This window comes from Salmo trutta, unplaced genomic scaffold (genome assembly GCF_901001165.1).
Source record: "Salmo trutta unplaced genomic scaffold, fSalTru1.1, whole genome shotgun sequence".
Taxonomy (NCBI): Eukaryota; Metazoa; Chordata; class Actinopteri; order Salmoniformes; family Salmonidae; genus Salmo; species Salmo trutta.
The window spans coordinates 1379955-1404424 of record NW_021822992.1 but is presented as its reverse complement, the minus strand read 5'-3'; the positions used below and the strand labels follow the sequence as shown (position 1 = coordinate 1404424).

The following is a 24470-nucleotide window of genomic DNA, read 5'->3' as shown; positions in this document are numbered from 1 at the left end:
TGAAACTATTGGATTGGTCAAAGCGGGAATAAAAGATAGCCAATGGGGACGTCTAATGAACGGCTGAGGGATGAGACTGACTTCTCAGACTGGGCCTTTAAGCAACGGGTCTTTCATTGTGTAAAGGACATTCAACAGAGACATGAATGATGATATCTGCTAGACAGGCTTCCCCTTTACCTTGGGACAGATGATGCTCTCCACACTGCTCTCCAGGTTACATTCAAACACATGAGCCTTGGTCAGCTTCTTGTCCCAGTGGGCCGCTAGCCAGATCTTGGCCAGAGGCCCACGTTTGGACAGGACAAAGTGGGCGTAGAACATTGCCCAGGTTGGTTGCTAGCTCTTGAAGAACCGGGGGTAAGAGCACCTGGAATAGAGAAAGCAGTATGTAAAGCTTTAAGATGTGAAATAGCAACTTTTTCAAAAAATGTTTAGGTAGCTAAACTTTTGGGGTAGAGAATTCGTCATGCAAAATAGACGGTAGTTGTAGCTAATATCGACAAATAAAATGTGTAGTTTCGGATTGAAGATCAGACTCATTCACGACTCTTTTGGCTTTTTGGATGATAGGATGCCAATAATCAGAAATATCTTCCTTGCAATCTAATAAATAACTTAGTTTGCGAAATAATGTACTGGTTGAAACGAGATTCATATAGTTAGTAGCTCATGTTCAAGTACTGGTGGACTTGCGAGTTAAAAGTTGTCCGGAAAAAAAAAAAAAATCAACTACTTGGGGTCTTTTGATTGAACATGGCTAGGCTAGCATGCTAACATGCTAGCTCACGTTAAATGTTTAGTTAGCAAGAGAGCTAGTTAGCTAGCTTGAAATCCTAGCAACAATTTCAGGAAATATACACAAGTAAACAAAATAAGAAGAGAAGCATGATGATACATAATCCTAATTGATCATAAACGTGGATGCATCATTTCACGGTAACTAGCGACGGTGCTGAGCGGGCAATAACTGCAAACACTTTTCTTTTCTCGGTAGCGGTTAGCAGGCGCGCTAGTCGGTAGCAAGTAGGAGGGCCCCGGTACAGAAAGAATCGGCGTGCACGCTAATTTCTCATCACAAAACTCACAAATCAGATTTTTTTTTTTATAATGTAAAATATATTTAACTTACCGATTGTACCCCCCTTTGAAAATAAATATCAATGATTATGCAATTCCTCCCAGCGATTGTGTTCCTGTTGTACTCATGAAAAGAGTCAAGATGGCGCCAGTAGCCTTCCTCCCGCTCAGTGTCCTTTTAAAATCAGCAGGATGTTTACAGCCGACAAAATGGCCCAGGGAGGAGTCTGTTCCTGTTGACAGACAGCTGCAAATGGAAATACTGCATGTGCGTTGACCAATGATAGCGGGCCAGATTGTTTCAATTTGCGGATTCGATTAGCCAAGGGGCACCAGTCTATGGCCCGTGACTTGAACTGGCAAAAGTAAAACGAAATAAATGTTTATTTGTCACATGCGCCGAATACAACATGTGTGGAGTTTACAGTGAAATGCTTATGTACAAGCCATTTCCCAACAATGCATAGTTCAAAAGTAAAAACAATTAGCAAAAAAGGTAACAGTAACACAATAATTCGACTATATACAAGGTGACCGGTCACTGTAAGGTAGTACAAGGTAGTAATGAGACTATATACAAGGTGTACCGGTCACTGTGTAAGGTAGTACCAGGTAGTAATGAGACTATATACAAGGTGTACCAGTACAGAGTCACTGTGCAGGGGTACCAGGTAGTAATGAGACTATAAACAAGGAGTACCAGTACAGAGTCACTGTGCAGGGGTACCAGGTAGTAATGAGACTATATACAAGGAGTACCAGTACAGAGTCACTGTGCAGGGGTACCAGGTAGTAATGAGACTATAAACAAGGAGTACCAGTACAGAGTCACTGTGCAGGGGTACCAGGTAGTAATGAGACTATAAACAAGGAGTACCAGTACAGAGTCACTGCAGGGGTACCAGGTAGTAATGAGACGATAAACAAGGAGTACCAGTACAGAGTCACTGTGCAGGGGTACCAGGTAGTAATGAGACTATAAACAAGGAGTACCAGTACAGAGTCACTGTGCAGGGGTACCAGGTAGTAATGAGACTATAAACAAGGAGTACTAGTACAGAGTCACTGTGCAGGGGTACCAGGTAGTAATGAGACTATATACAAGGAGTATATAGTCCCGTGTGGCTCAGTTGGTAGAGCATGGTGTTTGCAACGCCAGGGTTGTGGGTTCGTTTCCCACGGGGGAGCAGTACGGAAGAAAAAAAAATGTATGAAATGTATGCATTCACTACTGTAAGTCGCTCTGGATAAGAGCGTCTGCTAAATGACTAAAATGTAAAATGTAAATAAGTACCAGTACAGAGTCACTGTGCAGGGGTACCAGGTAGTAATGAGACTATATACAAGGAGTACCGGTTGTGCGCGTGTGTGTGTGTGTGTATATATGTGTGTGTGTGTGCATAGAGCCAGTGAAAATTAAAAGAAAGTGGGTCAATGCAAATAGTCAGGGTAGCCATTTGATTAACAGTTCAGCAGTCTGATGGCTTGGGGGTAGAAGCTGTTCAGCAGTCTGATGGCTTGGGGGTAGAAGCTGTTCAGCAGTCTGATGGTTTGGGGATAGAAGCTGTTCAGGGGCATTTTGGTTCCAGACTTGGTGCTCCAGTACAACTTGCTGTGTAGTAGTAGAGAGAACAGTCCATGTCTTGAGTCACTGTGGTTTTCGACAAATTTTTGGGCCTGACACCACCTGGTATAAAGGTCCTGGATGGAAGGAAGCTTTGCCCCAGTGAGGTACCGGGCCGTACGCACTACCCTCTGTAGCGCATTACGCTCGGTTGCCAAGCAGTTCCCATACCAAGGGGTGATGCAGCCAGTCAAGATGCTCTCTGGTGCAGCTGTATAACTTTTTGAAGGCCCATACCAAATCTTTCAGCCTCCTGAGGGAGAAGAGGCGTTGTCGTGTCCTCGTCACGACTGTGTTTGGACCATAATACGTCCTTCGTGATGTGGACACAAAAGAACTTGAAGCTCTTGACCCACTCCACTACAGCCACGTCGATGTGAATAGGGGCCTGCTCGGCAATCCGTTTCTTGTAGTCCACGATCAGCCTCTGTCTTCATTCACGTTGAGGGAGAGGTTGTTGTCCTGGCACCACACTGCCAGGTCTCTGACCTCCTCCCTATAGGGTGTCTCATCATCTTTGGTGATCAGGCCTACCACAGTCGTGTTGTCAGAAAACTTAATGATGGTGTTGGAGTTATGTTTGGCCACGCAGTCATGGGTGAACAAGGAGTACAGGAGGGGGCTAAGCATGCAGCCCTGAGGGGCCCCTGGGTTGAGGGTCAGCGTGGCAGATGTGTTGTTGCCTACCCTCACCATCTGGGGGCTGCCCGTCAGGAAGTCCAGGATCCAGTTGCAGAGGGAGGTGTTTAGTCCCAGGGTCCTTAGCTTAGTGATGAGCTTGGAGGGCACTATGGTGTTGAACGCTAAGCTGTATTCAATGAACAGCATTCTCACATAGGTGTTCCTCTTGTCCAGGTGGGAAAGGGCAATGGAGTGCAATAGAGATTGTGTCATCTGTGGATCTGTTGGGGCGGTATGCGAATTGGAGTAGCTCCATGGTCTCTGGGATGATGTGAGCCATGACCAGCCTTTCAAAGCATTTCATGTCTACATATGTGAGTGCTATGGGGTGATAGTGATTTAGACAGGTTACCTTGGACACAGGGACTATGGTGGTCTGCTTGAAACATGTAAGTATTGCAGACTGGGTCATGGAGAGGTTGAAAATGTCAGTGAAAACACTTGGTCTGAGTTTGAGTCCTGGTAATCCGTCTGGCCTTGCAACCTTTTGAATGTTAATCTGTTTAAATGCCTTACTCACATCGGCTTACGCACAGTCGTCCGGAACAGCTGGTGGTCTAATGCATGGTTCAGTATTGCTCGCCTCGAAGTGAGCCTAGAAGACATTTTGCTCGTCTGGTAGGCTCGCGTCACTGTGCAGCTCTCTTTGTAATCTGTGATAGTTTTCAAGCCCTGCCACATCCATTGAGCATCAGAGCCGTTGTAGTAGGATTCAATCTTAGTCCTTTATTGATTGATTCGTCGGAGGGAGTAGAAGGATTTCTTATAAGGTCTAGATTAGTGTCCTGCTCCTTGACAGAGGCAGCTCTAGCCTTTAGCTCAGTGAGGATGTTGCCTTTAATCCATGGCTTCAGGTTGGGGTATGTACGTACGTACGTACGTGAATTCTAGAACATATTCCAGTCTGTGGTAGCGAAACGGTCCTGTAGTCTAGCATCCACTTCATCAGACCACCTCCGTATTGAGCGCGTCACTGGTACTTCCTGTTTGAGTTTTTGCTTGTAGGCAGGAATTAGGAGTATAGAGTTGTGGTCAGATTTGTCAAATGAAGGGCGAGGGAGAGCTTTGTAGACGTCTCTGTGTGTGGAATAAAGGGGATCTAGAGGTTTTTTTTGCCTCTAGTTGCACAGGTGACATGCTGGTAGAAATGAGGTAAGAAGGAATTCAGTTTTCCTGCATTAAAATCACCAGTCACTGGGAGCGCCACCTCTGGGTGAGCATTTTCTTGTTTGCTTATGGCCCTATACAGATCGCTGAGTGTGGTCTTAGTGCCAGCATCAGTTTGTGGTGGTAACTAGACAGCTACAAAACAATATAGATGAAAACTCTCTTGGTAAATAGTGTGGTCTACAGCTTATCATGAGGTATTCTAACTCAGGAGAGCAGAACCTCAATTCTTCCTTAATTAATATTAGAGATCACGCACCAGCTATTGTTAACAGAGAGACCCCCCCCCCCCTGAGTTTACCCGACGCTGGCGTTCTGTCCTGCCGATGTATAGAAAAACCAGCTAGGTTTGTATTTTCTATGTCCTTGTTCAGTCACGACTATGAGATACATAGGATATTACAGTTCTTCAGATCACGTTTATAGGATAGTCTCGAACGGAGCTTGTCCGGTTTATTCTCCAGTGATTGCACATTTGCCAATAGAATGGCGGGTGGAGGTGGTTTATCCATTCGCCAACATAAGTCTCGTCAGGTATCCCGCACGCCGGCCACTCTATAATGGCGCCTCTTCCTTCTTCGAGTGTCGGGGGTTCTGGTCTGGGATGAGCAGTGACATTTTTCTCCGACTCTTGAAGTAGAAAACCTCATCCAAATCAATCTTAGTGAGCACTGTTCTGAACATCCAGAAGCTGTTTTCGGATTATCGGAAATGATGGTGGAAACATTACGTACCAAAAAATAGTTAAGATAAGCAAAAAAAAAAAAAAAAAAAAAAAAAGAAAACACACAAAATAGCAGGATTGGTCAGGAGCCGGTAAAACAGCTGCTGTTCCCTCCAGCGCCATTACTATCAAAAGTGGCATCGCAGTCATGGGTGAACAAGGAGTACAGGAGGGGGGCTCAGCCCGCTCAGCGCGGGAGGAGCGCCCGTTCCTACAGGAGGGGGCTCAGCACGGGAGGAGCGCCCGTTCCTACAGGAGGGGGCTCAGCACGGGAGGAGCGCCCGTTCCAAATGGAACAGTAATCAGCGCCGCTCGGTCATGTTATCATCAAGGCAGCATGGTGCGTCTTCCATAAACGTACAACTCTCTTTTCCATAAAATACACCGAGTGTTAAAAAAACTAAAAAACATTAGGAACACCTGCTCTTTCCATGACAGACTGACCAGGTGAATCCAGGTGAATCCAGGTGAAAAATATGATCCCTTATCGATGTCAGTTGTTAAATCCACTTCAATCAGTGTAGATGAAGGGGAGGAGACGGGTTAAAGAAGGATTTTTAAGCCTTGAGACAATTGAGACATGGATTGTGTATGTGTGCCATTCAGAGGGTGAATTGCCAAGACAAAAGATTTAAGAGCCTTTGAACAGGGTATGGTAGTAGGTGCCAGGCGCACCGGTTTGAGTGTATCAAGAACTGCAACGCTGCTGGGTTTTTCACGCTCAACAGTTTCCCGTGTGTATCCGAAATGATCCACTACCCAAAGGACATCCAGCCAACTGGACACAACTGTGGGGAAGCATTGGAGTCAACATGGAACGCTTTCGGCACCTTGTAGAGTCCCTGATGAATTGAGTCTGTTCTGAGGGCAAAAGGGGGTGCAACTCAATATTAGAAAGGTGTTTCCTATGTTTTGTACACTCAGTGTTTATGTTTGAATTTTCAGACTAGTTTTCATTGGGAAGGCAGATAAAGCGTTTTTTTTTTTAAATCAAAAGCAATCCCTTTTGCACGTGAAAACAAATAATTATACTCATTACTTCACAAGCTTCACTTTAAAAAGTAGAAGCTGTTTGGGCGGGTCATACCATGGAACATGTAGCTGTTTGATTTGGAATTTTTGGACCCCAATTAGGTATAATAAAAAAAATACATTTTATTTGATATATTGAATTTGGCCATTAATACTATAGCCCATAGAAACGCATTGAAAAACACATTAATAACTGGCAAAACAAACAGTAGTTGCGATGCGTGGGTAAAATCACTGGGGAAGCCAAGACAGGGGGGGAAAAAAGCCATATTTCAACCTTTGCGTGGCTTGCTCTATAACCGTTCGTCACGGTGATATACAATAAGATCCGTGACAACAGTCACGCGGTGGTGACATAAATTCAACTACACCTACGTAATGGTCCCGTGTGGCTCAGTTGGTAGAGCGTGGCGCTTGCAACAGCGGCGTTGTGGGTTCGATTCCCACGGAGGACAATTATGAAAACGTATTCACTCAATAATGTAAATCGCTAATATGGTTTTTCCATCACAAAACCGGAGAGCAATATCTGTCCGGTGAATGTTTTCAACCGTTTATTAAACAACCACTGATTTAGAACCGCAAGTCAGCACAAAGACAACACTCCGCTATCCCAGCACTATATCAATTGTTAACATCATAAAATCAACAAGGCTATACATACTTAGTTTAATACACTGAAAACAAACGTAAAGATAACAATTGAGTCCAATCAATGTTGCTAAATATCACGTGGCTGTCCACGGTAACTGATTTGAAGCACAGAAGTAAAACAGTTTACTCTCCATACTGGTCAACGAGTTGAACGCCAATCCTCCTCTCCCCCCCACACACCTGGTTATTGATACGCTTTAAGTTTCTGTTTTCACAGGCTACCTAGCTAAAATGCTTGCTAGCCTACCTTCCTCGCATGGGCAACATATGAACCAGCTAAGTTAGCTAGCTAGTTAATGTGAGCCTACTAGACTACATCTAGAATAAATATTGAACTAAAATCGTCTCAGGCCAGTGGCACAATATATGAATTTATGGTTAGATCCGAATCACCGTCATAATCATTGGCCTGTACAGAGAATTAAGTCAAAACCACAAATCTAAATCCCTATCTCCATCCATGGTTTAGGAAAGGGCAGATTTAGCATGCTAGCTACTGTAGCACATCAACATAAACAGACCAGAAACAGACACGTTTTGTTTCTGACAATGATGACATTTTGCTTAGGACTGTGATTTGATTGGTGTGAAGCCAAGCCTCCCTTGTGGGGGGAGTTTTGCTGCGCCAGGACAACACACAAGTTGAGCTCAGCTCATTGCTACCCAAACCAGATGAATAGAGTCCTTTCATTCAAAACACCCTACTGCAACAACAACTAAAATATTGGAATGACAAGGTGAAATCATGTCGGGTAAGGACTGAATCATCAGGAAGTAGTAAATGGCCAATAGGATTTGTGAGAGACTAGTCAGCATCTGTTGCAGTTGCTGCTCAGCCAAACACAGTTTGGCTAATCACGGTTTATTTTCTGCTCCATGGGGTCCGAGGGAGATTAAACTAAATGTTCATTATCATTTGTGCATGCCATTGTTTACAGAGCATTAAACGTGGATTTGTTTATTTCATTACAGTTTTCATTAATGTTATAGTTCTCTCTGTATAGTAGCCGAGAGGAAAACTACAAGTCAGAACCCACTGTGAAATTATAAATGATGAGCTATGTTTTTTCCATGTGAATAATTGAGATACAGGATGGCTGAAAAGGTTATTTATTCAGGTGAGAGAGCGACTGGGCCAAAATGACAATATTCCCATAATGAGTTCAGACAAAGTTCAAACATTCTAGATGAACGAATTACAGTGATTCTGTGGATCCCAGCCCCCCACACACCTGGTTATTGATACAGTAATAGTGGATCAGCCTCCCCACACACCTGGTTATTGATACAGTAATAGTGGATCAGCCTCCCCACACACCTGGTTATTGATACAGTAATAGTATGGTAATTCAGCCCCCCACACACCTGGTTATTGATACAGTAATAGTGTATCAGCCTCCCCACACACCTGGTTATTGATACAGTAATAGTGGATCAGCCTCCCCACACACCTGGTTATTGATACAGTAATAGTGGATCTCAGCCTCCCCACACACCTGGTTATTGATACAGTAATAGTGGATCTCAGCCTCCCACACACCTGGTTATTGATACAGTAATAGTGGATCCCAGCCTCCCACACACCTGGTTATTGATACAGTAATAGTGGATCCCAGCCTCCCACACACCTGGTTATTGATACAGTAATAGTGTATCAGCCTCCCCACACACCTGGTTATTGATACAGTAATAGTGGATCTCAGCCTCCCCACACACCTGGTTATTGATACAGTAATAGTGGATCCCAGCCTCCCACACACCTGGTTATTGATACAGTAATAGTGGATCCCAGCCCCCCCACACACCTGGTTATTGATACAGTAATAGTGGATCAGCCTCCCCACACACCTGGTTATTGATACAGTAATAGTGGATCCCAGCCTCCCCACACACCTGGTTATTGATACAGTAATAGTGTATCAGCCTCCCCACACACCTGGTTATTGATACAGTAATAGTGGATCAGCCTCCCCACACACCTGGTTATTGATACAGTAATAGTGGATCCCAGCCTCCCACACACCTGGTTATTGATACAGTAATAGTGGATCCCAGCCTCCCACACACCTGGTTATTGATACAGTAATAGTGGATCCCAGCCTCCCCACACACCTGGTTATTGATACAGTAATAGTGTATCAGCCTCCCCACACACCTGGTTATTGATACAGTAATAGTGGATCTCAGCCTCCCCACACACCTGGTTATTGATACAGTAATAGTGGATCTCAGCCTCCCCACACACCTGGTTATTGATACAGTAATAGTGGATCCCAGCCTCCCACACACCTGGTTATTGCTACAGTAATAGTGGATCAGCCTCCCCACACACCTGGTTATTGATACAGTAATAGTGGATCAGCCTCCCCACACACCTGTTCTGATCCTCTGGTCTCACCAGCTCTGTACAAGAGGGTCCAGACTGCTGACTGCAACATGGCTACTGGGACTAAATCCTCTGGTGTCACTAGCTCTGTACAAGAGGGTCCAGACTGCTGACTGCAACATGGCTACTGGGACTAAATCCTCTGGTCTCACTAGCTCTGTACAAGAGGGTCCAGACTGCTGACTGCAACATGGCTACTGGGACTAAATCCTCTGGTCTCACTAGTTCTGTACAAGAGGGTCCAGACTGCTGACTGCAACATGGCTACTGGGACTAAATCCTCTGGTCTCACCAGCTCTGTACAAGAGGGTCCAGACTGCTGACTGCAACATGGCTACTGGGACTAAATCCTCTTCTTACATTACCGTAACCACAGATGGAGACAGTAAACCTTCACGGTATCCAATTCTGTAATAGGTATCTTACGACTACATACATATTCATGGAGTAATCATAATCACAGCAGCTTTTCTGTTGTTGTTAAACGGGATGTTTTGAGGGCTTCACTAAAGAGCTGGTGATTAAAGGGAAAAGGAGAGTTTAGCTGTGTTTATTAAACACATATTACCATGTTCAGGGGTGTCAACTTCCTGTGTTAGAAATGTGGATATTTCCTGTCTTCTTCTTCTGACTGTTGTAGCCTGCATGGAGAAGAGCCTGTAGGGAGAGAGTTTTGTGCACATAACCTGATGAACCAGACCTTCTATCTGGAGGGAGTTTGGTGCAGATAACCTGATGAACCAGACCATCTATCTGGAGGGAGTTTGGTGAAGATAACCTGATGAACCAGACCATCTGTCTGCAGGGAGTTTGGTGCAGATAACCTGATGAACCAGACCATCTGTCTGGAGGGAGTTTGGTGCAGATAACCTGATGAACCAGACCATCTATCTGGAGGGAGTTTGGTGCAGATAACCTGATGAACCAGACCATCTATCTGGAGGGAGTTTGGTGCAGATAACCTGATGAACCAGACCATCTATCTGGAGGGAGTTTGGTGCAGATAACCTGATGAACCAGACCATCTGTCTGGAGGGAGTTTGGTGCAGATAACCTGATGAACCAGACCATCTGTCTGGAGGGAGTTTAGTGCAGATAACCTGATGAACCAGACCATCTGTCTGGAGGGAGTTTAGTGCAGATAACCTGATCACTGCAGTTTATACAATATATTGTATCCCTCTAAAACTGATGCTTGTTCAATTCTGAATATTTGGAACCATTTCATCATGGCAGCCAACAGTCTGTCTTGTTAGTAGAGTTACCATGGAAGACCTAGTCCTACTTTCTATTGGACAGTATAACATCCTCTGTGTTTCAGGGCTTCCCTATTCTACTCTGTATATAGTCTTTCTATTGGCCAGTATAACATCCTCTGTGTTTCAGAGCTTCCCTATTCTACTCTGTATATAGTCTTTCTATTGGACAGTATAACATCCTCTGTGTTTCAGGGCTTCCCTATTCTACTCTGTATATAGTCTTTGTGGAAATCTCCCTCGCCAAGGGACTCACTAATGAGGAGAGTGAAACAAACCCAAGTTATATCTATTCAAATATTCAGAGATGAGTTTCGCGTTCCTTAATCCCATGATGCATATTGCTAATAGCTTCCTAATGCGTTTAATCTTATTATATTAAATTATGATCCTAACCCAGTGGAGTCGTCAACCCTCCAGACAGTGGGATACCTTCCTGGAGCTTCTGGTGTGTATGTTAGAGCATTAAATCCCCCCACTGCATGTTGGGTAGTCTGCTCTGGAGCGGATAGAGAGAGGAAGGATGTTTTAGTTTGGCCCACATCCATTAAACTGTCATCCTGCAGTAGCTGGCCCACATCCATTTACCTGTCATCCTGCAGTAGCTGGCCCACATCCATTTAACTGTCATCCTGCAGTAGCTGGCCCACATCCATTTACCTGTCATCCTGCAGTAGCTGGCCCACATCCATTAAATTGTCATCCTGCAGTAGCTGACCCACATCCATTTAACTGTCACCCTGCAGTAGCTGACCGACGGCCATTTAACTGTCATCCTGCAGTAGCTGGCCCACATCCATTTAACTGTCATCCTGCAGTAACTGGCCCACATCCATTTAACTGTCACCCTGCAGTAGCTGACCGACGGCCATTTAACTGTCATCCTGCAGTAGCTGGCCCACATCCATTTAACTGTCATCCTGCAGTAGCTGGCCCACATCCATTTAACTGTCATCCTGCAGTAGCTGGCCCATATCCATTTAACTGTCATCCTGCAGTAGGTGGCCCACATCCATTTAACTGTCATCCTGCAGTAGCTGGCCCACATCCATTAAACTGTCATCCTGCAGTAACTGGCCCACATCCATTTAACTGTCATCCTGCAGTAGCTGGCCCATATCCATTTAACTGTCATCCTGCAGTAACTGGCCCACAACCATTTAACTGTCATCCTGCAGTAACTGGCCCACATCCATTTACCTGTCATCCTGCAGTAGCTGGCCCACAGCCATTTAACTGTCATCCTGCAGTAGCTGGCCCACATCCATTTAACTGTCATCCTGCAGTAGCTGGCCCATATCCATTAAACTGTCATCCTGCAGTAGCTGGCCCACATCCATTTAACTGTCATCCTGCAGTAGCTGGCCCACAGCCATTAAATTGTCATCCTGCAGTAGCTGGCCCACATCCATTTAACTGTCATCCTGCAGTAGCTGGCCCACATCCATTTAACTGTCATCCTGCAGTAGCCGGCCCACATCCATTTAACTGTCATCCTGCAGTAGCTGGCCCACATCAATTGAATTGTCATCCTGCAGTAGCTGGCCCACAGCCATGTAACTGCCATCCTGCAGTAGCTGGCCCACAGCCATTTAACTGTCATCCTGTAGTAGCTGGCCCACATCCATTAAACTGTCATCCTGCAGTAGCTGGCCCACATCCATTTAACTGTCATCCTGCAGTAACTGGCCCACAGCCATTTAACTGTCATCCTGCAGTAGTTGGCCCACATCCATTTAACTGTCATCCTGCAGTAGCTGGCCCACAGCCATTTAACTGTCATCCTGCAGTAGCTGGCCCACATCCACTTAACTGTCATCCTGCAGTAACTGGCCCACATCCATTGAACTGTCATCCTGCAGTAGCCGACCCACATCCATTTAACTGTCATCCTGCAGTAGCTGGCCCACATCCAACTGTCATCCTGCAGTAGCTGGCCCACAGCCATTAAACTGTCATCCTGCAGTAGCTGGCCCACAGCCATTTAACTGTCATCCTGCAGTAGCTGGCCCACATCCACTTAACTGTCATCCTGCAGTAGCTGGCCCACATCCATTTAACTGTCATCCTGCAGTAGCTGGCCCACATCCATTTAACTGTCATCCTGCAGTAGCTGGCCCACATCCAACTGTCATCCTGCAGTAGTTACAGTACTACTGGGATATAACAGAATGGGAGGTTTCTGTGTTCCAGACAGACTCGTTCATCCCAGATCAGATATGTACAACATCTGGAGAGGTGTCACGTCTCACCAACCACATCTGCATGATATGATGATGATCCTGTCATAAGCCTGGGCAGATTTGGGGATTTGTGTATCTGGAAATACACCCAATATCAGGGCAGCAGTGAGACCAGTCCAGAGGTGGCTGGTTGTTGGCAGTGGTACCACTATGGGATCAGCTTGGATAGATAGATATGGTTGGTGTTATTTACGTGTCTTAACCGATCGCTGCCCCGCCTCCCAGACCGATGTACACAGCTGCTGTTTGTAATGGGGCTCGGCTGACACACACACACACACACACACACACACACACACACACACACACACACACACACACACACACACACACACACACACACACACACACACACACACACACACACACACGAGACAAGCAGCGTTATAATTTAGTCTTGCTCGTCCAGTGACGCCCACCGTTTCACCTAACATGCTTGGTGTGCTTGGGAATGATCCTCTGCCAATGTCAGAGAGCCTGATTTACAAGAGGACGTGAGGGGGGGGGGGGGGGGGGGGGGAATGAGGGGGGGGGGCGTGAGGGGGGGGAATGAGGAACTTTCCTGCCGTAGTAAATGTCTAGATGGATTATTTAATGAATTTTAACTACTGTTATTTATCTGTGTAGAGGTATTAGCCTCTCTAAGTGTCATTATAACCACTGTTATTTATCTGTGTAGAGGTATTAGCCTCTCTAAGTGTGATTATAACTACTGTTATTTATCTGTGTAGAGGTATTAGCCTCTCTAAGTGTGATTATAACTACTGTTAGTTATCTGTGTGGAGGTATTAGCCTCTCTAAGTGTGATTATAACTACTGTTAGTTATCTGTGTAGCGGTGTTAGCCTCTCTAAGTGTCATTATAACTACTGTTATTTATCTGTGTAGAGGTATTAGCCTCTCTAAGTGTGATTATAACTACTGTTATTTATCTGTGTAGCGGTATTAGCCTCTCTAAGTGTGTGAAGAGCATTTAGGGTGGTGGAAGGTTGGCCTCCTATGGCTGGTAGGACAGATTCCAGGCCTATAGTTTGAACAGAGTCAATACACAGCAACACATGACAACAAACGTATCAAATGTTTTTTTTATTATTTTTATAAAATCGCTTTACAAAATGTTGATTTTTCTATTTGAATCTTGATCTCCTTAAAATGGTGTCTGTAATTACGAGGGTAGAGGAAGAGAACAGGCAGAAACAAAAGCAGCGAAACAGAAAATCAGTCTGATAAAAATACCAACATAGGTGTCTGAATTCGCCTGGTCCCAGATCAGTTTGTGCTGCTTTACAATGACCATAACAGGCGTTGGCAAGACAGTACAAACAGATCTGGGATCAGGCTGCGACTGAACCGACAGAGGCTCCGTTATGTTCCTACTAAACAAAGGCAGGACCTGTCTGTTACAGATCAGATGTAGTCACGTCCAGTGTTATTCGACAATAAGGTCACCTAGACAACGGCTACTGGTACAGGTCAGTGTTACTGGGACACAGAAAGATCTTCACTGAAATGGGAACTCCTCTGTTAAAAAGGCAACAATACAATCAGTCTGAAATAGCTTTCTTTAAAGGCACATTCATTTCATCCTAGAACAGCAACATGGGGAATCAGAGGTGCGCATCCCAAATGGCACCCGATTCGCTTTATAGTGCACTACTTTAGACCAGGACCCATAGGGAATAGGGCCCATAGGGAATAGGGGGCCATTTGACCAGGACCCATAGGGAATAGGGGGCCATTTGACCAGGGCCCATAGGGAATAGGGGGCCATTTGACCAGGGCCCATAGGGAATAGGGGGCCATTTGACCAGGGACCATAGGGAATAGGGTACCATTCGACCAGGGCCCATAGAGAATAGGGTGCCATTTGACCAGGTCCCATAGGGAATAGGGGGCCATTTGACCAGGGCCCATAGGGAATAGGGGGCCATTTGACCAGGGCCCATAGGGAATAGGGGGCCATTTGACCAGGGCCCATAGGGAATAGGGGGCCATTTGACCAGGGCCCATAGGGAATAGGGGGCCATTTGACCAGGGCCCATAGGGAATAGGGTACCATTCGACCAGGGCCCATAGAGAATAGGGTGCCATTTGACCAGGTCCCATAGGGAATAGGGGGCCATTTGACCAGGGCCCATAGGGAATAGGGGGCCATTTGACCAGGGCCCATAGGGAATAGGGCCCATAGGGAATAGGGTGCCATTTGACCAGGGCCCATAGGGAATAGGGGGCCATTCGACCAGGGCCCATAGGGAATAGGGGGCCATTCGACCAGGGCCCATAGGGAATAGGGGGCCATTTGACCAGGGCCCATAGGGAATAGGGGGCCATTCGACCAGGGCCCATAGGGAATAGGGGGCCATTTGACCAGGGCCCATAGGGAATAGGGGCCATAGGGAATAGGGTACCATTTGACCAGGGCCCATAGGGAATAGGGGCCATAGGGAATAGGGTGCCATTCGACCAGGGCCCATAGGGAATAGGGGGCCATTTGACCAGGGCCCATAGGGAATAGGGTACCATTTGACCAGGGCCCATAGGGAATAGGGGCCATAGGGAATAGGGTGCCATTTGACCAGGGCCCATAGGGAATAGGGTGCCATTCGACCAGGGCCCATAGGGAATAGGGGGCCATTTGACCAGGGCCCATAGGGAATAGGGCCCATAGGGAATAGGGCCCATAGGGAATAGGGTGCCATTTGGGACGCAGACAGAATGAGAATAGGATCAGAGAGAGATTAGATTTCCGCTCAAACACATATTGCACCATGAGAATTAACCCATAGGGTTCTGACACACACACACACACACACACACACACACACACACACACACATGTGCCATGTGAATCTATTAATGCTGAGATATCTCATCCGTTGTCTGTCACGTTGCCCACTAGCTCTGGTCCAGGGTGTTAGTGCAGCCTGTTCAGGAGGCTCAGTGTTAGAGAGCAGCACTAATGCCCTGGACCAGAGCTAGTGGGCTACATCCTGGACTGTACAGTCACACCTCACACAGTCACACAGTCACACTACAGACACCACCAAGCAGTTATTCTGCTGTCACACCACACAGTCACACTACACACATTCACACTACATAATCACACAGCTCTCACCTAGTCACACAGCCCTCACCTACAGTCACACAGCCCTCACCATACAGTCACACAGCCCTCACCATACAGTCACACAGCCCTCACCTACAGTCACACAGCCCTCACCTACAGTCACACAGCCCTCACCTACAGTCACACATCCCTCACCTACAGTCACACAGCCCTCACCATACAGTCACACAGCCCTCACCATACAGTCACACAGCCCTCACCTACAGTCACACATCCCTCACCTACAGTCACACAGCCCTCACCATACAGTCACACAGCCCTCACCATACAGTCACACAGCCCTCACCTACAGTCACACAGCCCTCACCTCCAGTCACACAGCCCTCACCATACAGTCACACTGCCCTCACCTACAGTCACACAGCCCTCACCATACAGTCACACAGCCTTCACCTACAGTCACACAGCCCTCACCATACAGTCACACAGCCCTTACCATACAGTCACACAGCCCTCACCATACAGTCACACAGCCCTCACCTACAGTCACACAGCCCTCACCTACAGTCACACAGCCCTCACCATACAGTCACACAGCCCTCACCTACAGTCACACTGCCCTCACCATACAGTCACACAGCCCTCACCTACAGTCACACAGCCCTCACCTACAGTCACACAGCCCTCACCTACAGTCACACAGCCCTCACCTACAGTCACACAGCCCTCACCATACAGTCACACAGCCCTCACCATACAGTCACACAGCCCTCACCTACAGTCACACAGCCCTCACCTACAGTCACACAGCCCTCACCTACAGTCACACAGCCCTCACCTACAGTCACACAGCCCTCACCTACAGTCACACAGCCCTCACCTACAGTCACACATTGAACTGTTGGCACAATAAGAGAAATGCCATGTTAATAATGAATCTATATATATGTACAGCGCTCCCTCAGATCAGACTTGTACCTGTTCAAATAAACACTAGCCATGTCCCTGCTAGCATGCTAGCAGATACCCATAGACTTCCATTCATTGCGCTAATGCTAATTAGCATTGGCTCACGGAACTACCTCTTAACTTCCTTCATACTGGACACAGAGACATAAAGATGGAATCTACGAGTTCATCTGACTCTGGGTCAGTAGATAAAGGCCCTCATCTGACTCTGGGTCAGTAGATAAAGGATCTCATCTGACTCTGGGTCAGTAGATAAAGGACCTCATCAGACTCTGGGTCAGTAGATAAATGATCTCATCAGACTCTGGGTCAGTAGATAAAGGCCCTCATCTGACTCTGGGTCAGTAGATAAAGGATCTCATCTGACTCTGGGTCAGTAGATAAAGGCCCTCATCTGACTCTGGGTCAGTAGATAAAGGATCTCATCAGACTCTGGGTTAGTAGATAAAGGACCTCATCTGACTCTGGGTCAGTAGATAAAGGTCCTCATCTGACTCTGGGTCAGTAGATAAAGGGCCTCATCTGACTCTGGGTCAGTAGATAAAGGGCCTCATCTGACTCTGGGTCAGTAGATAAAGGCCCTCATCTGACTCTGGGTCAGTAGATAAAGGATCTCATCTGACTCTGGGTCAGTAGATAAAGGGCCTCATCTGACTCTGGGTCAGTAGATAAAGGCCCTCATCTGACTCTGGGTCAGTAGATAAAGGGCCTCATCTGACTCTGGGTCAGTAGATAAAGGATCTCATCTGACTCTGGGTCAGTAGATAAAGGCCCTCATCTGACTCTGGGTCAGTAGATAAAGGGCCTCATCTGACTCTGGGTCAGTAGATAAAGGATCTCATCTGACTCTGGGTCAGTAGATAAAGGGCCCCATCTGACTCTGGGTCAGTAGATTAAGGAGTTCATCTGACTCTGGGTCAGTAGATAAAGGATCTCATCTGACTCTGGGTCAGTAGATAAAGGACCTCATCTGACTCTGGGTCAGTAGATAAAGGAGTTCATCTGACTCTGGGTCAGTAGATAAAGGCCCTCATCTGACTCTGGGTCAGTAGATAAAGGAGTTCATCTGACTCTGGGTCAGTAGATAAAGGCCCTCATCTGACTCTGGGTCAGTAGATAAAGGGCCTCATCTGAATCTGGGTCAGTAGATAAAGGACCTCATCTGACTCTGGGTCAGTAGATAAAGGCCCTCATCTGACTCTGGGTCAGTAGATAAAGGGCCTCATCTGACTCTGGGTCAGTAGATAAAGGATCTCATCAGACTCTGGGTCAGTAGATAAAGGACCTCATCTGACTCTGGGTCAGTAGATAAAGGGTCTCATCTGACTCTGGGTCAGTAGATAAAGGCCCTCATCTGACTCTGGGTCAGTAGATAAAGGCCCTCATCTGACTCTGGGTCAGTAGATAAAGGATCTCATCTGACTCTGGGTCAGTAGATAAAGGCCCTCATCTGACTCTGGGTCAGTAGATAAAGGATCTCATCTGACTCTGGGTCAGTAGATAAAGGGCCTCATCTGACTCTGGGTCAGTAGATAAAGGGCCTCATCTGACTCTGGGTCAGTAGATAAAGGCCCTCATCAGACTCTGGGTCAGTAGATAAAGGATCTCATCTGACTCTGGGTCAGTAGATAAATGATCTCATCTGACTCTGGGTCAGTAGATAAAGGGCCTCATCTGACTCTGGGTCAGTAGATAAAGGATCTCATCTGACTCTGGGTCAGTAGATAAAGGGCCTCATCTGACTCTGGGTCAGTAGATAAAGGCCCTCATCTGAATCTGGGTCAGTAGATAAAGGATCTCATCTGACTCTGGGTCAGTAGATAAAGGAGATCATCTGACTCTGGGTCAGTAGATAAAGGAGATCATCTGACTCTGGGTCAGTAGATAAAGGAGATCATCTGACTCTGGGTCAGTAGATAAAGGCCCTCATCTGACTCTGGGTCAGTAGATAAAGGATCTCATCTGACTCTGGGTCAGTAGATAAAGGCCCTCATCTGACTCTGGGTCAGTAGATAAAGGAGATCATCTGACTCTGGGTCAGTAGATAAAGGATCTCCTCTGACTCTGGGTCAGTAGTTGCCAAAATCCCCTTAGTGTCCCTATAACTCTAAAGATGATTCTAACATCTGATCATGTTAATGTGAATGAGAGCTGAAGATGGACAAAGAAGAGCCTTTATTGGTCAAAACAGGTGATATGGGTGTTAGTTTAGATAGTGGGTTCGATTCCTGGGACCACCCAGAAGTAAAATGTATGTGTCTTTGCATTAAAAGGGTGTGTTAGATAGTATATATTGTTATTATAGTAGTTCACCGGGTCTTGTGAGGGGGAAGAACGTGGAACAGGGAATAAATTGTGAGGGGGAAGAACGTGGAACAGGGAATAAATTGTGAGGGGGAGAACGTGGAACAGGGAATAAATTGTGAGGGGGAAGAACGTGGAACAGGGAATAAATTGTGAGGGGAAGAACGTGGAACAGGGAATAAATTGTGAGGGGGAGAACGTGGAACAGGGAATAAATTGTGAGGGGGAGAACGTGGAACAGGGAATAAATTGTGAGGGGGAGAACGTGGAACAGGGAATAAATTGTGAGGGGGAGAACGTGGAACAGGGAATAAATTGTGAGGGGAAGAACGTGGAACAGGGAATAAATTGTGAGGGGGAGAACGTGGAACAGGGAATAAATTGTGAGGGGGAAGAACGTGGAACAGGGAATAAATTGTGAGGGGAAGAACGTGGAACAGGGAATAAATTGTGAGGGGGAGAACGTGGAACAGGGAATAAATTGTGAGGGGGAAGAACGTGGAACAGGGAATAAATTGTGAGGGGAGAACGTGGAACAGGGAATAAATTGTGAGGGGGAAGAACGTGGAACAGGGAATAAATTGTGAGGGGAAGAACGTGGAACAGGGAATAAATTGTGAGGGGAAGAACGTGGAACAGGGAATAAATTGTGAGGGGGGAGAACGTGGAACAGGGAATAAATTGTGAGGGGGAAGAACGTGGAACAGGGAATAAATTGTGAGGGGGAGAACGTGGAACAGGGAATAAATTGTGAGGGGGAGAACGTGGAACAGGGAATAAATTGTGAGGGGGGAGAACGTGGAACAGGGAATAAATTGTGAGGGGGAGAACGTGGAACAGGGAATAAATTGTGAGGGGGAAGAACGTGGAACAGGGAATAAATTGTGAGGGGGAAGAACGTGGAACAGGGAATACATTGTGAGGGGGAGAACGTGGAACAGGGAATAAATTGTGAGGGGGAAGAACGTGGAACAGGGAATAAATTGTGAGGGGGAAGAACGTGGAACAGGGAATAAATTGTGAGGGGGAAGAACGTGGAACAGGGAATAAATTGTGAGGGGGAGAACGTGGAACAGGGAATAAATTGTGAGGGGGAAGAACGTGGAACAGGGAATAAATTGTGAGGGGAAGAACGTGGAACAGGGAATAAATTGTGAGGGGGAGAACGTGGAACAGGGAATAAATTGTGAGGGGGAGAACGTGGAACAGGGAATAAATTGTGAGGGGGAAGAACGTGGAACAGGGAATAAATTGTGAGGGGGAAGAACGTGGAACAGGGAATACATTGTGAGGGGGAAGAACGTGGAACAGGGAATAAATTGTGAGGGGGAAGAACGTGGAACAGGGAATACATTGTGAGGGGGAAGAACGTGGAACAGGGAATACATTGTGAGGGGGAAGAACGTGGAACAGGGAATAAATTGTGAGGGGGAAGAACGTGGAACAGGGAATAAATTGTGAGGGGAAGAACGTGGAACAGGGAATAAATTGTGAGGGGGAAGAACGTGGAACAGGGAATAAATTGTGAGGGGGAAGAACGTGGAACAGGGAATAAATTGTGAGGGGGAAGAACGTGGAACAGGGAATAAATTGTGAGGGGGAAGAACGTGGAACAGGGAATAAATTGTGAGGGGGAAGAACGTGGAACAGGGAATAAATTGTGAGGGGGAAGAACGTGGAACAGGGAATAAATTGTGAGGGGGAAGAACGTGGAACAGGGAATAAATTGTGAGGGGGGAGAACGTGGAACAGGGAATAAATTGTGAGGGGGAAGAACGTGGAACAGGGAATAAATTGTGAGGGGGAGAACGTGGAACAGGGAATAAATTGTGAGGGGGAAGAACGTGGAACAGGGAATAAATTGTGAGGGGGAGAACGTGGAACAGGGAATAAATTGTGAGGGGGAAGAACGTGGAACAGGGAATAAATTGTGAGGGGGAAGAACGTGGAACAGGGAATAAATTCTAAGGGGAAGAACGTGGAACAGGGAATAAATTGTGAGGGGGAGAACGTGGAACAGGGAATAAAATGTGAGGGGGAGAACGTGGAACAGGGAATAAAATGTGAGGGGGAGAACGTGGAACAGGGAATAAAATGTGAGGGGGAGAACGTGGAACAGGGAATAAATGGCATAGAATAACTTGTTCCCAGTTGGTTTACTCACCAATAAAATATAATCCCCTTTAAATTCACTGATGTTCCACTATGGTGTGACTGCAACACGATGTCTCAACTCATCTCTGATATAACAACACTGCACTAAATAAGGGAAACTCAACTGTTAAAACCTTTCAATGCAGATGGATCAATATGAAACTCAACTGTTAAAACCTTTCAATGCAGATGGATCAATATGAAACTCAACTGTTAAAACCTTTCAATGCAGATGGATCAATATGAAACTCAACTGTTAAAACCTTTCAATGCAGATGGATCAATATGAAACTCAACTGTTAAAACCTTTCAATGCAAGATAGATCAATATGAAACTCAACTGTTAAAACCTTTCAATGCAGATGGATCAATATGAAACTCCACTGTTAAAACCTTTCAATACAGATGGATCAATATTGCTATAAGGGATAAGGATGATGAGGGCAAAGGGCAAGATTCATTGTACTTCAGTCAGACACTCAAAAATATATTTTTTTGTGAGAGATAACCTTTAAACTTCTCTAGAATATTGAAAAATATAACCCCACCCCCCCTTTAAAAGAAAATGGCAAATCATGTTAAAAATGTCCAAATCATCAAAGGTGAAGCAGCGTGATCCAGGTGAGCATCGATTCCCCCCCCCCCCAGTCACAACGTTAGTCATACGTGGAGGTACAGTGAACTGTCAGTTCTGTGAGTTGAGCTCTGTGTCCTCAGCCTTTTACAGCAGGAAAACACAGACCCCCTCCCCTCCTCACCCACCCAAGGCTGGACACAGTACAGACAGTAACGCCGGCCATTCATCGTTCACTATAAAAGCTAACTAAAAACAGAGCAAAATAGTATTTTCAGATTCTGGCAGCAATTCTGTTGAACCTGTGCATAGTGTTTAGAACCGAACAGAATAGAGGTTAGCTTCTATAAGTAAAGAATTACTCCTCCTTGGCTTTCATTGTAGGGGTTTAGCAGGTTGGAGAAGGGTGGGAGAGATTTACCACTGCTAGACTGAACACAGTCTGTAGAGACGTAGTTAGACCGTAGTTAGGACTGCAGCATGGACTCTCCTTGACTAGAACGGCGTTGTGTTGACTCTGAGGAGACATCATCAGTCATGGACCTCCTCTGTCCATAGTCATGTAGAAAGATCTAGAACAAAGTCCCCCCCGTCCCCCCCGTCCCCCAGACGTCCATGAACTAGTTTTCTGTCTGTGTACAGCTCCTACCAAATACAGCTGGGGTTGTCACGGTTACCACTGTTAGCAACAGCGTACAAAGATGGAGAGTGGAAGACGCAGCCCTGTCCTCTCCTCCTCCTCTCCTCTCCTCCTCTCCTCTCCTCCTCTCCTCCTCTCCTCTCCTCCTCTCCTCTCCTCCTCTCCTCCTCTCCTCTCTCTCTGGGAGGGTCGACCGTGGTGTCCTGGCTCCACAGCCCTGTCCTCTCCTCCTCTCCTCCTCTCCTCCTCTCCTCCCTTCCCCTGTTCCTCCCTTCTCTCTGGGAAGGTCTCTGTGTCTCTCCCATCCCTCTACTCTCCTGTCCTTCCAGGAAGCCGCAGGGGTTTCAGGCTGGTTCTAGTCTCTCTCCACTCCACCATGGAGACAGAGAGGATCAGGCTGGTTCTAGTCTCTCTCTGTCCCTCTACACTCCACCATGGAGACAGAGGGGATCAGGCTGGTTCTAGTCTCTCTCTGTCCCGCTACACTCCACCATGGAGACAGAGGGGATCAGGCTGGTTCTAGTCTCTCTCTGTCCCTCTACACTCCACCATGGAGACAGAGAGGATCAGGCTGGTTCTAGTCTCTCTCTGTCCCTCTACACTCCACCATGGAGACAGAGAGGATCAGGCTGGTTCTAGTCTCTCTGTCCCTCTCCACTCCACCATGGAGACAGAGGAGATCAGGCTGGTTGTAGTCCCTCTACACTCCACCATGGAGACAGAGAGGATCAGGCTGGTTCTAGTCTCTCTCTGTCCCTCTCCACCCCACCATGGAGACAGAGGAGATCAGGCTGGTTCTAGTCTCTCTCTGTCCCTCTACACTCCACCATGGAGACAGAGAGGATCAGGCTGGTTCTAGTCTCTCTCCACTCCACCATGGAGACAGAGAGGATCAGGCTGGTTCTAGTCTCTCTCTGTCCCTCTACACTCCACCATGGAGACAGAGAGGATCAGGCTGGTTAGAGTCTCTCTATGTCCCTCTACACTCCACCATGGAGACAGAGAGGATCAGGCTGGTTATAGTCTCTCTCCACTCCACCATGGAGACAGAGAGGATCAGGCTGGTTCTAGTCTCTCTCTGTCCCTCTCCACTCCACCATGGAGACAGAGAGGATCAGGCTGGTTCTAGTCCCTCTACAGTCCACCATGGAGACAGAGAGGATCAGGCTGGTTCTAGTCTCTCTCTGTCCCTCTCCACTCCACCATGGAGACAGAGAGGATGAGGCTGGTTATAGTCTCTCTATGTCCTTGTATTTCTTCCTCAGTATGGACACCTGGTCTTTAAACAACACCGGGTCCAGGCGCATATTAGAGTGCACCAGGGGCATGCTGCCAAACCAGCTGGCAAACTTATTCATGCAGCTCTGTCGCTGGGCAAAGTGGTCTGGGTCGGCCCACCGAGACGCTCTGGAGGTCTGCAGGGAGAGAGAGAGACAGAGATATTAGTAATGATGGGTTAATAATGATAACAGTTGAAGTTGATGGTTTTACTGTAGATATTGGTTTGTTTATTGGTTTCAGTTGATGGTTTTACTGTAGATATTGGTTTGTTTATTGGTTTCAGTTGATGGTTTTACTGTAGTTATTGGTTTGTTTATTGGTTTCATTGTTTCAGTTGATGGTTTTACTGTAGATATTGGTTTGTTTATTGGTTTGTTTATTTGTTTCAGGCCAGAAACCCAAAATATATTTATGCAACAATAAGAAACATCTATAACAACAGATGGTGGAACGTGTGACGTCTGTTGAAGACATCAGGAACATTAAGGAAAATAAAAAGAAAATAACATGAAAAAGCCACGGCACTTCCTGTGCATTTCCTGAGAAATGGGAAATGAATAAAGAATAATCTTTATCAACATTTCCCCTACAGATATGCTACAGCAGCCAGGGACTCAAAGCCAGAGTTGTCC

General features: G+C 46.4%; 4 protein-coding genes across 5 annotated transcripts in view; 1 reads left to right on the top strand and 3 right to left on the bottom strand.

Moving 5' to 3' along the window:
- The window catches only part of LOC115187877 (double-strand-break repair protein rad21 homolog A-like), a 32376-nt gene extending 31099 nt beyond the window's left edge, over positions 1 to 1277 (bottom strand). Inside the window, exons 1-2 of the mRNA XM_029746917.1 lie at positions 1133 to 1277; positions 181 to 370 (exon numbers count right to left, since the gene is read on the bottom strand). Coding sequence (XP_029602777.1) covers positions 181 to 324 — 144 coding nt within the window. The 5' untranslated portion in view covers positions 325 to 370; positions 1133 to 1277. The remainder of the gene's footprint in view (positions 1 to 180; positions 371 to 1132) is intronic.
- LOC115187885 (CUB and sushi domain-containing protein 3-like) overlaps positions 1 to 24470 on the top strand; it is a 1475978-nt gene that overhangs the window by 213937 nt on the left and 1237571 nt on the right.
- Positions 19044 to 22524, bottom strand: LOC115187875 (early nodulin-75-like). The gene is made up of 2 exons (XM_029746912.1): positions 21737 to 22524; positions 19044 to 21606 (listed from the first exon to the last, which is right to left on the bottom strand). Exon 2 carries the CDS (start codon positions 21320 to 21322, stop codon positions 19094 to 19096), a length of 2229 nt encoding a protein of 742 aa, XP_029602772.1. The 5' UTR covers positions 21323 to 21606; positions 21737 to 22524; the 3' UTR covers positions 19044 to 19093.
- Positions 22731 to 24470, bottom strand: part of LOC115187873 (exostosin-1a) — a 103467-nt gene continuing 101727 nt past the window's right edge. Inside the window, exons 11-12 of one of the 2 annotated variants that reach the window (XM_029746910.1) lie at positions 23802 to 23972; positions 22731 to 23531 (exon numbers count right to left, since the gene is read on the bottom strand). In XM_029746910.1, coding sequence (XP_029602770.1) covers positions 23517 to 23531; positions 23802 to 23972 — 186 coding nt within the window. In that variant the 3' untranslated portion in view covers positions 22731 to 23516. Of the gene's footprint in view, positions 23532 to 23615; positions 23973 to 24470 lie in introns of those variants that run through there. The other variant, XM_029746909.1, reaches the window with a different exon arrangement.

Bases quoted from the DNA above. Each gene is read 5' to 3' on its own strand.
- LOC115187875 (XM_029746912.1), bottom strand. From the start codon at position 21,322: ATGCCATTTATTCCCTGTTCCACGTTCTCCCCCTCACATTTTATTCCC.